Raw genomic sequence first — 16,246 nt, forward strand, 5'->3', positions numbered from 1 at the left:
GTTGTATATATACTCGCGCCCCATATCGGCTCTCGTGTTTCTTCATGGCTGGACCGGTGGACAGGTGCTGTCTGGAATGAGGCTACCTTGAGGCCAGTGGTGGAAAAAGTACTCAGATATTTTACTTAAGTAAAAGTGGCAATACCGCAATCTAAAAATACTCTGTTACAAATAAAAGGCCTGTGTTTCAACATTTTTACCTGAGTAAAAGTACAAAAGTTTTGGTATCAAAATATACTTAACTCCCTGAGTGCCAGGATTGCCAGAATTATTTCAGAATTGATTCTGAAAAGTGCCAGAGGTTTTTTCACAGAAAACAAAAAGTGCTTAGGAAGCGAGATACAGCCTTAGGAAGCGAGATACGCGTCGCGATGCGACGCGTTGTGAGCTTGTAGATCGGCTATTTTAGAAAAGCCTTGTATAAAATAGGGCTTAAGTGGTTAATGTATGTTTTGTAATGTAATCATTTATATCTGCAAAGTAACTAGTAACTAAAGTTTTCAAATAATTGTAGTGGAGTATAAAAGTATAATATTTGCCTCTGAGATGTAGTGGAGTAGAAGTAAAAGTATTGAATATTGGAAATACGTCCCTGTCTTTCCGTCCGTCCGTCCGTGTTTCATTCTGGCTCTGAGCGGCGTGAAACTTTGTACACACACTCCCTGGAGCCCAGAGCAGAACCTTTTTATCAAATCGACCTAATGGTGGCGCTATTACAGGGCCCTTCACGTTTTGGCCTATAACTCTTGAACCGTAGATCATACAAGCAAGATATATGTTTCCCTGGATTCTTTGGATCATGACGCTAGTTCCCATACAGGCCCGACCATTTGTGCCAAAAAAAAAATTCCATCATTTTGCGTTTTCTTCAAAACACGAATGTTGCTACAACTTCTTTCCCAAAAGTCACACAAATCGTTACACATCATCTCTGAAGTCATGTGATCAAGATGTATGAGTTAGATGTTTCCCCATTCCAAGAGGTTATGACTGCCTAGCAAAGTTTGCATGTTTGTTACTAGCGCTCTCCTAAAAATGCTCCCAAACGCCCACTTGAAAATATTCATGCCGTCGGCACATCAACGCGCCGATCCCTGCCAAGCTAACATACCTACATCAGCATCATCCTTATCGATTGGCACGCCCGCCGCACAGTCACATTGTCACAACGGCGGTCAATAAAATGCTCTCCCCGCCCCTCAGGGGTATTACACGGATAAATAAATAGTGGCATCTGTGAAGTAATTGCATAAGCTAGCTTCCCTCTATGAGCAATATGTGGTCCGTGTTGAAAGCTGTACGGCTGGCCAGTATTATTATTCATGTACACTTACTCTGATACGTTTACTCAAGTACTGTACTTGAGTAGAGTAAAGTACAACTTTGAGTTTTCTTTAATTTCTCTTCTGTTTTACTTAACTTTTACTTATTTATACGTTTTTATACTTCTCGTACACTTCTACTCCACTACATCTCAGGGCCAATATTGTGCTTTTTACTTCACTGCAATTATTTGACATCTTTTTAGTCACAAGTCACTTTGCAGAGTTAGATTATTAATACAAAACATCCAGTACATTAACCATCTATAAGCCCTGATTTATACTACGACTATTCGACACGTTGTGAGCTCGTAGATAAGCTGTTGTTGAAAAAGTTTGACAAATTGAGTCATTTCACTTTACTTTTAATGTCAATACTCTTGTAGCCTACTTGTATTCCAGTAAACTACTAAATACAGGATCCTTACTGTACATGTAACAGAGCAGTGGCGTGCACAGACATTTTGAGGGGCAGGTGCTCAAGTAAATTATACATTTTTTTGTTTACTTGGTCTGCTCTTTTTTCCCTCTACACCTATACCTCTTTGCCAAAAATAGCCGATCTACAAGCCCACAACGCCTCGCGCTGCGAGGCGTTGTGGGCTTGTAGATCTGCTATTTTTGGCTAAAGTTCTCCTCAGAAAAGGGATGCTAGGTTTCGAGTGGTTATGGTAAAAAGAAAAATCATATCACATAAAGATTTGGCGGACCCCCTGTAGTAACTCTGAGGACCCCCTAGGGGTCCCGGACCCCCTGTTGAAAAAAACGTTTTTTCTTCTCTTTTTCAAAAGGGCACTTCTGGTGAAGAGGGCAAAGGGCCGGTCCTCTAGCACCACCTAGAGTCTATCTGTGCACGTCCCTGTAACAGAGCATTTCTACATTGTGTTATTGCTGGCTGTTATTATTTGCATGCAGTGGGCCCAGCTCTCTAGACCGGATGGCAGACTGAGGAGTTTCATCCCCAGTGAAGGGAATTGAACAGTCTGCATCCGGCACTTTGGCACAGACAGTGAACACCATGGATTTGTTTGGTTGTTTTTGCACATACTGTATTATTGTCACCGTCACTGTGGAAACCTTGTATGTCCAAAACCACGACGTAGTTATTATTTTGTCACAAAGCTCTTGTTTATACTTGTCATATTGGTTACATATTTATAACACCGACAGACACATTTAAACACTTTCACTTTCACTAAAACAACACTGTTCTGTTGTACAAAGAAGTAGGGCATTCATTTCACACAAACATATTATTAACCCATTAAGACCGGGAATGCATCTGTGTCATTTTCAGATTCCTTTGGCCATTCAAAAATAACAGATCTACAAGCTCATAGCACGGCACCGAGTTGACGCGCTATGAACTTGTATATCTGCTATTTTTTTGAAAAATTGTGAAAATGTGTGCAAATCTTTGAATATACTGTATTTTTTTTTTTAAGTGAACATTTTTAACTCAAATCTGTGCTTCTGGGGGTCCCTGGAACAACATATTTTGTGATGGGGGTCCGTGGACCACTGAACCACTGATACTATAGCAACGTACGTTTTTTTCTAAAAATGTTAAGATTTAGAAGACATTTGTAGAATCCCCCAGAAGCAAAGATTTGAGTTACAAATGTCCGCTTTAAAAATATATATTTTCAAAGATTTGCACCCATTTTCTCGGTTTCGCTATCAAAAATAGCAGATCTACAAGCTTGTAGCGCGGCACTCGGTGCCGCGCTACAAGCTTGTAGATCTGCTATTTTTGAATAGCCCAAAGAAGGTAAAAAAAATGACAGAGATGCGTTCCCGGTCTGAATGGGTTAATAATAAAAATGGAGATGCAAGGTTTCCGCCCGACGAAAACGATATACAACGAGGACAGTGGGTGTCGTTTGGTTTCGGTCGTAATCTCCTTTTATTGCTTTGCTTTTGTCCAAGTGCCTTTTTCCATTGTTTGGATGTTGAAGTTTTATTGTTTGATTCACTCTTTTTTTTAATGTAAAGCACTTTGTGGCTTTGTTACCATGAGTGCTCTGGTGTATTATTACTTACAAGATAAAAAAGAGTTTGAACATTGTGCAGGAGAAGTTAAGATGCCAAAGAATTGAGGATATACTTAAAAAAGAAAAGGAGGCAAGAACAACGATTGCATTAATCAAAGACTAAGCAGCATTGGTGTAAAGTAACTAAGTACAGTACTGTACTTGAGTACAATTTTGAGGTATTTTTCTTTACTGGAGTACCAATTTTCTATACTTTTACTTCTACCCCACTACAATTATTTGAAAACTTCAGTAACTAGTTATTTTGAATATTTTGAATATTTTTTACAAAACATACATCACCACTTCAACCCTATATACTTTTGGCTATTTGGAAGTAGTTGTGTACTTGATCTGCTATCTACAAAAGATTTGTATACATGAAGAACTTGTGAAATGGGACATGAGTACTTTTACTTTTGGTACTTTTTAAGTATATTTTGATGCCCATACGTTTGTACTTTTTAATTTTGAATTCCTTACTTTTACTTGTACCAGAGTATTTTTTACATTGTGGTATTGATACTTTTACTTAAGTAAAAAATGTCAGTACTTCATCCAAGTCTGCAAAGCAGTAATATAAAATGACAGAAATTAACAATTTACATACAGTAGGCTAATACATTTAAATCTACTAGTTGAGATGCATTACAAGGATATCCATGAAGTGTTACAAATCTTTTATAATTGGTCTTTTTCAGATTTCTTTAAAAAAAAACTCCCTTTTTTTGTTGAAATAATGACAAATGCAATTAGAGTACACTGTTCCAAAGAGACGGTATTTCAAAGAATATTGATTAAAGTAGCACTTCACCCATTTTCAACCTTTCTCCATATAATTGGGCCTCACTAATGCTCATTACAAGATTGTACCATTTCTGTTTATTCAGTCTGTGTCTCAGAGGAGGGCTGTGGACAGCTCTGACATTTATATTAATCCATCAAGACCGGGAACGCATCTGTGTCATTTTTAGATTTATTTGGCTATTTCTGGGAAAATCGGGAACAATTTGTGCAAATCTTTTAATACATGTATATGTTTTGAAGCGAACATGTTTAACTCCGATCTGTGCTTCTGGGGGGGTCCCTGGAACAACATATTTTTAGATGGGGGTCCGCGGCCAAATACATATCATTTTGGGGGTCCTTGACATGGAAAAGTTGGAGCACCACTGATAGAGCAACATACTGTAGGCCTACTGTTAGGATTTAGAAAACATTTTTAGATATGTATTTAACCGAGGACCCCCATCTCAAAATGTTTTGTTCCAGGGACCCCCACAAGCAAAGATTTGAGTTACAAATGTTCGCTTTAAAAAATAGAAATAGAAAAGATTTGCACAAATTGTCACGATTAAAAAAAAAAATAGCAGATCTACAAGCTCATAGCGCGGCACTCGGTGCCGCGCTATGAGCTTGTAGATCTGCTATTTTTCAATAGCCAAAGAAATCTAAAGTGACACAGATGCGTTCCCGGTCTTAATGGCTTAATTAATTCAACAACAAAGGCTTTTATTCCGGCATAACTTTAATGCTCATGCTTATGTCATTGTGAAGTGAATAAAGTTGACATAATCTGTTTTTGTGTGCGTGGAGCAAACGAGTTGCAACTTTTAGCAAAGCTAGTCATTATCAAAAAAGTATTTTGGACCAGGAATATGTTATTGAGACAAGTGTTGGCCCAAACGGTACTTCAATCATCATACAAGGATGAATTAAGCTGTCATAACAACTACATGATACAGGAATAATGAAACAATGGACATCATACAAGGATGAATTAAGCTGTCATAACAACTACAGGAATGATTAAACAATAAACACACTACAGAAGAAACCATTTGAAATCACAGTATTTACATGTTAATGTTTCATCTATTATGACTCTTAGTCATTTGATGTGAAGAACCTGAGTCTTTTTGAGCATCGTCAATTAATATTTTAGCTTTTTCTTTTAGTGTGATACTTGAGTATTTCCAGTTGTCAGTACTTTTGCTTCTCCACTACATCTCAGAGGCAAATATAGTACTTTTACTCCACTACAATTATTTGACACCTTTAGTTACTAGTTACTTTTCAGATAAAAAAAATATGAGTAGGCCATTTGAAAATAGCCAATCTGCTATTTTCAAACATGTTAGTACTTTTACTGTTGGTACTTATAAAGTGTATTTAACGTCTGGGTTAACGCCCACCTCGAGGCCTGGTGCCACCCCGGGTATAGAGTCCCTGTCAGGAAGTGAGCCTGGCATCAAAGCAGGAGCTGTAGGAGGATTGAGGAGGAGAGACATCAGCCAGAAGCAGAGAGCGAGAGAGAGAGAGAGAGAGAGAGAGAGAGAGAGAGAGAGAGAGAGAGAGAGAGAGAGAGAGAGAGAGAGAGAGAGAGAGAGAGAGAGAGAGAGAGAGAGAGAGAGAGAGAGAGAGAGAGAGAGAGAGAGAGAGAGAGAGAGAGAGAGAGAGAGAGAGAGAGAGCGAGCGCGATAGCGTGTTCACACATATCTGATTTGTCCTAATTTCTCAGCTCTGTGGCTTGATAAATCCCAGCACCGTGCCCGCTACGTGCTAAGTCACCATTCCCAGGAAGAACCACTGGCAGATGCTCAGAGAGAGGGAGGGGGGAGAGAGAGAGAGAGAGAGAGACCTATAGCTAGGTGCAACACGAGGGGTACAGACAGGAATATAGAACAGTGGCTCCCAGTCTGGGGTCCGGGCCCCCCTTGGTGAGCACCAAAGATCACACTATAATACACTTTTGAATACAAGTATTTTCAAAAGCAAGTACTCCAGTAATTTGACAGAGCAAATTTTCACTTTCATTTTCACACTGCTCATTCAGGCTCTTGTCATTTCCAGCCTGGACTAACTAACTACTAACTCCCTCCTTGCTGGTGCCCCGGCGTCTGCCATCAGAACTCTGGAGCTTGTTCAGAAAGCTGCAGCTCGTCTGGTGTTCAACCGCCCCAAGTTCTCCCACACAACTCCCCTTCTCCGTTCTCTACACTGGCTTCCTGTAGCCGCTCGCATCCAGTTTAAGACCCTGGTGCTAACCTATAGGGCAGTGAAAGAAACAGCTCCTTCTTACCTCCAGGCTATGGTCAAGCCTTACACCCCTGCCCGACACTTCGGTCTGCCACCTCGGGGTGACTGGTTGCCCCATTGCTCAGTGGTCCTTCTGGTTGATCTTCACGGTCATGGCTTTTTTCTGTTCTGGCCCCACAGTGGTGGAATAAACTCCCCACTGATGTCAGGACAGCAGAGTCACTGCCCATCTTTCGCCGCAGGCTGAAAACCCACCTCTTCAGGAAACAGCTACCCTGACCCTTCCTCTTAGCCTTGCCTAGTTGTTGTCAATTATTTGTACGAGCTCTTGTTTTATTGGATCTTGTTTATTTGATACACTTATTTGTTTTAGCTCTTGCTCATTTGATTTTGCTGTTTGTCTCATCTGTTTAGGAAAGTAGGTAGCTGATATATTGCACTTTTACCGTAGCGCTAGGTATACTCTTAAGTTGCTTGTTTTAGAAGAGAATGCACTTAAGACTTCTGGTGATTAGTAGTTTTCTTGCCTACCTATGTTGAATGCAGTTGAATGGCATACTTTGACTCAAGTACTGGGGGGGTGAGTATACTTCGTCCGCACACTTGTGCTCCGCAATCTGCCCCCTGTGACAGCCTATAGCGAGTTAATCTCTCGTATAGTCCCCCCCCCCCACCCCTCCTACGTTTTAGAAAAGGTCCCCGATAACCCCCCCCCCCCCCCCCCGCGGCCCTGAGGGGATCCATAATTCATAGCGGCGGGTCGTCCAGGATGTCACCGAGCGAGCGAGAGCCAGCATTAAATATTTACCGCGGATCATAAGTCGCTGCCGCCGCCGCAGAGGGACCCCTGCATGCCGGGCCGCACCGTTCAGTTCAGCGCTGCTTTCAGTTCCCGCCGTGTGCCGTGAATCCCAAATGAGCCCCGGCCCCGCTGCCGCCCGGCTGACCAACCGGTACAGATATACCCCCGTAGTGGTGGAAAAAGTTCTTAGGTAAAAGTATCAAAATGTACTTGAGTAAAAGTACAAAAGTATTGGCATCAAAATGTACTAAAAGTAGCAAAAGTAAAAGTACTCACGATGCAGAATGTCCCATTTCAGGTTTTCAAATGTATAAACATCTTTTGAAAATAGCAGTGCACTTGCTCACATGCATCCACATTCACCTCCTCTCTGCATGAGAGTGCACATGTGTGTATACCAGGGGTCTTCAGCAGGGGTCCTCAGAGTTACTACAGGGGGTCCGCCAAATCTTTGTGTGGCGGGGAGGGGACTCATTAGCTGAAAATAGCAGATCTACAAGCTCACAACGCCTCGCGCTGCGAGGCGTTGTGAGCTTGTAGATCAGCTATTTTCTGAGAGTCGGTGTAGAGGGAAAAAGAGCTGACCAAGTACAGAGCAGAACAGTCAAGTTGACTAAATATTGAGGGTTTAAAGGTTAACTATCTTAAAATACACATTAACATGAATCCAATTATCTATGAAATGTATGAAAAAAAGTTGAATCTGCAACATCATTTTACACAGTATTTAGTGTGGGGGGTCCCTGCTTCATCTCTCTCTCAGCTAGGGGGTCCTTGGCCTGGAAACATTGAAGACCCCTGGTGTATACAGTATGTGCCCGGTGATTGAGTCAGGTCTTTCTCCTCTGTTCTCGTTTAACTCCCTGCATGGCTCCCTGCATAGAGGACCCCTCGGCCACTCGGCTATAGGACCCCCTGCTGAGTTTATAAGCAGCTTGGGGGGGTCTGGGGGTGGGTGGGGGGGGGGGGGGGGGGCTGTGTGGATTACAGAGAGAGGCGGTTAGATGTGATACGGAAAAGTGGAACGCGGGACTCACTCTGCCTTCACAGCGTGAGGCTGTTTCATTTATTTATTTATGTATTTATAGTCACCCTGTGCAGAGATGCAGCATGAGTCCAGTGGCTGCACTCATCCCGTTATTGAACAATAATGGCTGTTCACAATCAGTACTGATGGTCTTGTTACGCGCAGTGCTGTCGTTGTTGGTCGTTATTATCGTTGATGGGCCGTTGGCATGGTAACTAGAGGGAGAGGCTCTCAGGAGGAGCCAGATACTGTAGGGCCTACAGTGTAGGCTATCAGTGGTCACTCACACACTCTTTGGACACATTAGGGGACCCCTGGATTTACGTACCACCCCCCTACCCTCACTTTAGTCCTGATTCACTGATGAGTCCCGTTATGCCCCATCTAAAAAAACCTAAACAAACAATAAATACATAAATGGATGAATGAGGGAGAAAATGGAAATAATAGATCTACATGCTAGCTATGCTAGTATTTTAAATATTTGTCGTATCACAAAGTACCGTGAATCATCTTCCATTGGAAATGGACAGTATCATCTCTGTCCGGTGGAAACCACATAATCTCCCAAATAAAATAAACCTCGTAATCTCATAACCTCATAATCTCCCAAATAAAAAGTGTTACTTTTCAGGATTTAAATTAAAAAATAGCTAAAGTAGCAAATCCTTTTTTGTGACGCTGTAGTATGATCAAGTAGGGCGTTAATTACGAAAAAACACATAACGTTTAAATATGGAGATAAGAGCCGTCAACCGCTTGACAGTACCGGGTGTGAGAATGCGAGAATGTGTGAATATTTGTGGTATATAAATAACGATGTGCTCAGATTGAGAGGCTCATTGTATACCAGCGTCTCTCAACCGTAACGCGTTCAGATTGATTTATCAGTGTGCACAGCGTCAGCCTGAGACAAACAGCTGAGCATCTGGCACCCGTATCAAATGTCACATTTGACAGCTTTATGATTGATATACAGACACCGGCTCTCTTTGAGCATAATCGTCACAACCTTTATATTATCGTCTCTGTCGGGTAGAAACCTCATACTGTATGTCCTCTGAGTGACCAAGAATACCAAATAGTGACTCTGCACGGATACATTAGAGCGTTGGTTCTCAAAGTGGGGTCCGGGGACCCCCAGGGGTCCTTGAGGGAGTTCCAGGGGGACCCCAGCTAAATGGTACCAAATGGGCCCTTATGGGTCTGTAACTCAGAGAGTGTACAAATGGAACCAAATGGACCCTAACGGGTCCATTTGGTTCCATTTGTACACTCTCAGAGTTAAATTAACATTGATTTTTACAATATAAATTGGGGTCCCAGAGATAGAAATGCCATTAAATGGGGGTCCGTAGCCCTAATGCATGTCAAACTGGGGGTCCTTGAAATTAAAATGGTTGAAAATCACTGCTAGAGCCGTAAAAATCTTCTCTTATGGGGGTTCCTGGCAAATCTTTTCAAATGGGGGTCCGCGGGCTAATAAATGTCAATTTGGGGATCCTTGACATGAAAAAGTTTGAGAACCACTGCATTAGAGAGAGAGAGAGAGAGAGAGAGACAGACAGACAGACAGACAGACAGACAGACAGACAGACAGACAGACAGACAGACAGACAGACAGACAGACAGACAGACAGTGTGTTGGAGGAAGTCACTCAGTAGGAACGTGCTGCTATCTATCTAGCTCCAGATTGTAGAGCAGACAGAGATAATATGAACACAGGGTGTGTGTGTGTGTGTGTGTGTGTGTGTGTGTGTGTGTGTGTGTGTGTGTGTGTGTGTGTGTGTGTGTGTGTGTGTGTGTGTGTGTGTGTGTGTGTGTGTGTGTGTGTGTGTGTGTGTGTGTGTGTGTGTGTGTGTGCGCGTGCGTGGGAGAGAGCACTGGCACTGCTGGGAGAAGTGTTGTGATTTTATTTAATTGTTTTACCAAGTACCAAGTAGCAATACCACACTATAAGTCACAGTTACAAGTATTCAAAATGTTGGTTACTTGAGTAAAAATACAAATGATAATTGATTTTCTTTATAATGCACTTTACTGTGGACATCTCAAAGTGCTACAATAAGCAATTCCATAAAAAAGAATCATCACACCATTAAAAACATCTAATAAACTGAAACTAATAAGTTAAGTGCAGTAAAAAAAATATATATATATATTGTCTGTGTCCGGTGGGATCCAAAACTGTTACTTTTTAGCATACAAATTCAAAAACAGTTTTCAGTGGATGGAACAGATCTCCAAACACGTCGCTTCTACTTTTGTGTGTGTGTGACGCTGTAGTATGATCAAGTATGGCGTTAATTTACGGGGAAAAAAAGAAGAAAGTTAGAATATGGAGATAAGAGGTTTCTGTCCGACAGCGGCAAAGTGTACCATAATTTCCGGACTATAAAGCACACCTGATCGCATCAGCCAAATTTAGGGAAAAAAAACAAATGTGTGCATAAACAAGCCGCACAGGACTATAAGCCGCAGGTGTGAAATCCATAGATTTAGAAGGTCCCCTAGTGGCCGTTATCTGTAAAAATCCATAGATTAGCCGCACCGTTGTATAGGACTCAGGGTTCAAAGCATGGGAAAAAAGTAGCGGCTTAAATAGTCCGGAAATTACGGTACTTAGTTACTTTTCACCTCTGCTCGCCAATATAGGCACATTGGCAAAGGCGCAGGGGAGGAGTTAATAAAGACAACAACAGGACCCCCCCCCCCCCCCCTCTGTCTCTCTCTCACACACACACACACACACACACACACACACACACACACACACACACACACACACACACACACACACACACACACACACACACACACACACACACACACACACACAGAGCAGGGCCGGATCATTGTTTACTCGTTCAAGGCTCATTTGAGCGGGCAACCTGGAATACATTAGGCGTTTATGGACAAAAATCACTTTCTGCCAAATAGCCATTAGTTAGTCACGGGCCACGGGCAGGACAGGGCCACAAGATAGCCAATTAAAAGTTGTTGGGTTTTATTTTTTCGTGGGGAGCTATTATGCAAAAGGACACACAGGCAAAGAGCAAAGCCCCATAAGGGGAGAAGACCGTCAATATGTTCACATTGTAAATCTATAGACTAATGCTGCGTGAAGGGTGTAATTAAAATGTGGATTCAGGTGTGTTCACCGTGAGATCAAGGGGAGTGTGTGTGTGTGTGTGTGTGTGTGTGTGTGTGTGTGTGTGTGTGTGTGTGTGTGTGTGTGTGTGTGTGTGTGTGTGTGTGTGTGTGTGTGTGTGTGTGTGTGTGTGTGTGTGTGTGTGTGTGTGTGTGTACGGTATTTATAAATACATGGATTCATGCTGCATCACTCTCAATTAAGCAAAGATGAAGATCTCGGTGACTTGTTAAAAGCTTCATCATCTGAGCTGCTTATTTGGAGTTTGCAGTGGTGTACGAAAACTTTAGCCAGTACAAAACGAGTTGATGTAGCAGCGATGATATTTCTGGGGTGACCAACAATGTCGGAACGACCGAAGAATCAACTGACCAACCAGCACACTCTCACTCCCCCAAACTAAACGATTTTTTCACCCAGTGCCAATTGCCTAAGCTGTAATCCTGGGCGCTACCCTCCTTCTGCCAGCCGGGGGAGAGCCCTGAACTGAGCTCATGCTTCCTTCAATGCATGAGGAGTGAGCAGGCCGCTTCTTATCACCTGACAGGGGGGAGTTTCCCCGGTAGGACGTAGCGTGTGGAAGGAACACGTTATTCCCACCAGTTCCTTTCCCCTCCATCAGGCGCCCCAGCTGACCAGGGGGAGACAATATAGAGACCAGGATTTACTGCATCTTTTTGTGAGGGTACCTACCCTAGGGGACATGGGGAGAACATGCAAACTCACACAAAAAGGCCCTTTCACCAACCCCACCTAGGGTGTTCGATCCTTTTAACAGAACATGAAGGTGCCATCAACATGTCCGTACACAGACATTCATGTCCGTGGTGAGACTCGTCTATGTCCGTGGCAAATATTACAGTTTAAAAATATATATAGAAAAAAAAGAAATCATAAATATTTTTCCAAAAAATATTTTTCATAAAATTTGTTTTTTATAATATTTTTTCTCCATAATAATGTAAATAAAAAACACGTATACTCTAGATACACTTGATCCAATCTCTTTTGAATGTATTTGGTTATAGTGTGTCATGCATGAGTCTAACTCTAACACAACAATGCATGATTAGCCTAATAGGTTGCACCTGCAGTCTTGCGCAACACAACGTGACGCACCAACAACAAAGCACCTGTCAATGGTGCTATGTGTGTGTGCTCACTGGAGGAAGTGGAGGGAAAGTCGAGATATCTTCCTAAATGCACGTTTTCTGCCTTTAAATGTCAAATGGATATGAAACTAGAGGACAATTAGCTGACCCTATGTTCATTTTTGGGTGAGTACAAGCAAGCGTTACAACTTGTTTTTTAATATAGTCCAATGAGTCCCTTCCGCAGGAGAGCATGGATATGTTCTATGACTGATATAGGTTTGGTTTACATAAATGTAGCCTACTGACACTGGCTATTGGGCAAATAATATAGTAATATGTAGTAGTTTATTGTCTAGTATCTGCTACTCAATGTCGACTGTGGAATTCAGCACGACTGCTGAGAGAGAGAGAGAGAGAGAGAGAGAGAGAGAGAGCACACACAGTGTTTCTTAACCTGTGGGTCGAGACCCCCAGGGGGGTGACATTTTATACGGGGTTTTGGGGGGGGGGGGACAACAACATGGCAAAACAAATTAAAAAAGATCATTACTATATCCAAAGTAATCATCAAACTATACTATAAAAACTGGTTAAACATTGGCTAATTTGTCAAATAATATAAGAAAGAAAAACTTGGAAAATAGCAGATCTACAAGCTCACCATGTGAGCTTTTACAGTAGATCGGCTATTTTCACTATATTTATGTGTGGAACCGAATCAAATCTAAGTGTAATGCCTTAACTCCTACAATTCCAAATGCTTGTCAGGGTGGGCGGTCCCCAGTACAAATATTATTATTGTGGGGTGTCCCCAGTTCAAATATTATTATTGTGGGGGGTCCCCAGTTCAAATATTATTATTGTGGGGTGTCCCCAGTTCAAATATTATTATTGTGGGGGGTCCCCAGTTCAAATATTATTATTGTGGGGGGTCCCCAGTTCAAATATTATTATTGTGGGGGGTCCCCAGTTGATTATTTTGGGGGTTCCCCAGTTTGAATATGATTATTTTGGGAGCCGTGGCCTGAAAAGGTTGAGAACCACTGAGATAGAACACAGAGAGAGAGAACACACATTATTTAATTGTACAAAACATTGCTTTGTTTTGATTATGTTCCACTTTTGCTTTGGCAATACAAACGTATGTTTTCTCATAAAAAATAGACAGAGAGGTGGGGGGCAGAGGCAGATAGGTAACTTTACTTGTCAGTGTTTTACTGTCTTTACATCATAGCTGCATTATGTTTTAGATTTTTTTCAAAAAACTGTTAGGATTTAGATTTTTTTTAAGAATCACCAATAACATTAATGGGTTAATATTATTGACCACTTAATATGTATGTCCGTGGCAAAAATAATTTTAATAAAATGTCCACCACAAGATTGCATGGTGGTGACCCCTAAATCTGTCATGAATAGATGCATACATTTGAGTTTACAAATACAATACCTGTAGTATTGAAAGAGCAGTTTCTGCTGATCTATAATAGGTAATATTATAATATAACATTATTGCATTATGATGAGGCATCTCCCTTTTCCTTAGAAATGTGACGTGTCATGGCTCTTGTTAGGCAAAACCTTGTTGGTTCAGTGCAGATGATAAACCACCACAGGGTTTTGGGTTGTTTGTATCCAGTGCAGATGTACTTTTCTTCAGGTCTCCAGGAACCTGAAAGGGCTTTACAGAAAATCTTTGGAAACAAAACAAAGTATTTTAAATCCCAGTTGGTGTGTGTGTGGAGTGCAGACAGCCAGACTAGACTCTATAAGTCTCCTCTGTGTCTTATATCTGCTTCTTTTTTATCTCACTCCGTCTTTGCTCTTGTTTTTTTTTTTCTTATTTATATTTTTACTTTTGAAGATTATCTCTCCACTCCAAAATGTGTCTGTCTTGTGCTTCACACTGCGGTGCTGTTTGTACGACCCCCGCGTTTCCCTTGTGGGATGGATCAGTAATGCTGCGTTCACACAGGTAGCGACAAAGATACAGGCTAACACAATTCATTTTTCAGTGGAAGCCAGCGACATGAAGATATACAAAGCTACATGCTACCATTCATTTTCAATGGAAGGCAGCAACATTTGGCCATTTACGCCATTGGTTCTCAAAGTGGGGTCCGGGGACCCCCAGGGGTCCTTGAGGGAGTTCCAGGGGGTCCCCAGCTAAATGATGGATAGTTAACCAAATAGACCCTTATGGGTCTGTAACTCTGAGAGAGTGTACATTATCAATGCCATTAAATGGGGGGTCCGTAGCCTAATGCATGTCAAACTGGGGGTCCTTGGAATTAAAATGGTTGAAAATCACTGCTAGAGCCATAAAAATCTTCTCATATGTGGATCGTATCTGGCATATTTTTTTCAAATGGGGGTCCGCGGGCTATTAGTGTCAATGTGGGGGTCCTTGACATGAAAAAGTTTGAGAACCACTGATTTACGCTATGAAACACGTGTGTGTGTGTGTTTGCTGGGGGTCCACGGCGTGGCGACTGGCTCGCGCGGATGCATCCTGGGGATGTGCGACATGACTGTGTGTGTTGGAACTGTTGCAGCTAGGCAGACATCGAACACACACCTTGCCCACACATAACTAAAAGTCTGCAAATACTTTGCGCACGTCCCCGGTTATGGACTAGTTTTAATAATTGATTAAATTGATTAGTTGGATGAACTGATGCACCCCTAATCTCCATGCATCTCTAACGTGTGTTTCCATTGGTCGTGTTGTGTCCCCTCAGAGCCATCACCCTGGACAACACCCTGGTCATCCTGTCCACCGTGGCCCCGGACGCCGGACGCTACTACGTCCAGGCTGTCAACGACAAGAACGGAGAGAACAAGACCAGCCAGCCCATCACCCTGTCTGTGGAGAGTGAGTACACACACACACACACACACACACACACACACACACACACACACACACACACCCACCCACCCCCACACACACACACACACACACACACACACACACACACACACACACACACACACACACACACACACACACACACACACACACACACACACACACACACACACACACACACACACACACTATACAAACACTCCCTCCCTTTGAGAAAGTATTCTCCTATAGTACCTCCTATGATACCCGTAGCCGTACCCCAGATTATCAGATAAGGGAATCTTATAAGATTCTCCTGCAGCGTGTGATGCTGGCAGATTTTAAAATGTGTGAGTCCAGCTTAACGTTATTATTAAGCACTTTTCAGTACAGACAGACACGCTCCTCTATAGCTTTCGCACGTCAGAGCCGACACAGGGCGGCGACGTCACGCTTCACGGATCAAAGCCGTTCAGTGTTTTTTGGTTGGACACAGTGAGGTTCTGGGAAGAGAACCTGAAGAGTCTCATCACAATGTTGTTGTGACTCGCAGGCGGAACGGAACCCAACGGTGGCTGAATGATGACACACAGTCAGTCAGGTGCCTGGCTCAGATATTAACCCATTGAGACCTGAAGCCGATTCTCCTAAATCTCAACAGTATTCTGAAAAACGTATGTTTCTATATCAATGGTGCTCAATCTTTTTCATGTCAAGGACCCCCAAAATTATATGTATTTGGCCGCGGACCCCCATCAAAATATTTTGTTCCAGGGACCCCCCAGAAGCAAAGATTTGAGTTAAAAATGTTCGCTTTACAAATATATATATATTCAAAGATTTGCACACATTTTCACGATTTTTCAAAAATAGCAGATATACAAGCTCACAGCGCGGCACTCGGTGCCGCGCTGTGAGCTTGTATA

General features: G+C 42.3%; 1 protein-coding gene across 1 annotated transcript in view; it reads left to right on the plus strand.

Moving 5' to 3' along the window:
- The window catches only part of LOC311060681 (protein sidekick-2-like), a 216,801-nt gene that overhangs the window by 17,271 nt on the left and 183,284 nt on the right, over positions 1-16,246 (plus strand). Inside the window, exon 3 of the mRNA XM_084078960.1 lies at positions 15,211-15,344. Coding sequence (XP_083935086.1) covers positions 15,211-15,344 — 134 coding nt within the window. The remainder of the gene's footprint in view (positions 1-15,210; positions 15,345-16,246) is intronic.

Source organism: Gymnoscopelus microlampas, assembly GCF_963454915.1.
Source record: "Gymnoscopelus microlampas genome assembly, chromosome: 14".
Taxonomy (NCBI): domain Eukaryota; kingdom Metazoa; phylum Chordata; class Actinopteri; order Myctophiformes; family Myctophidae; genus Gymnoscopelus; species Gymnoscopelus microlampas.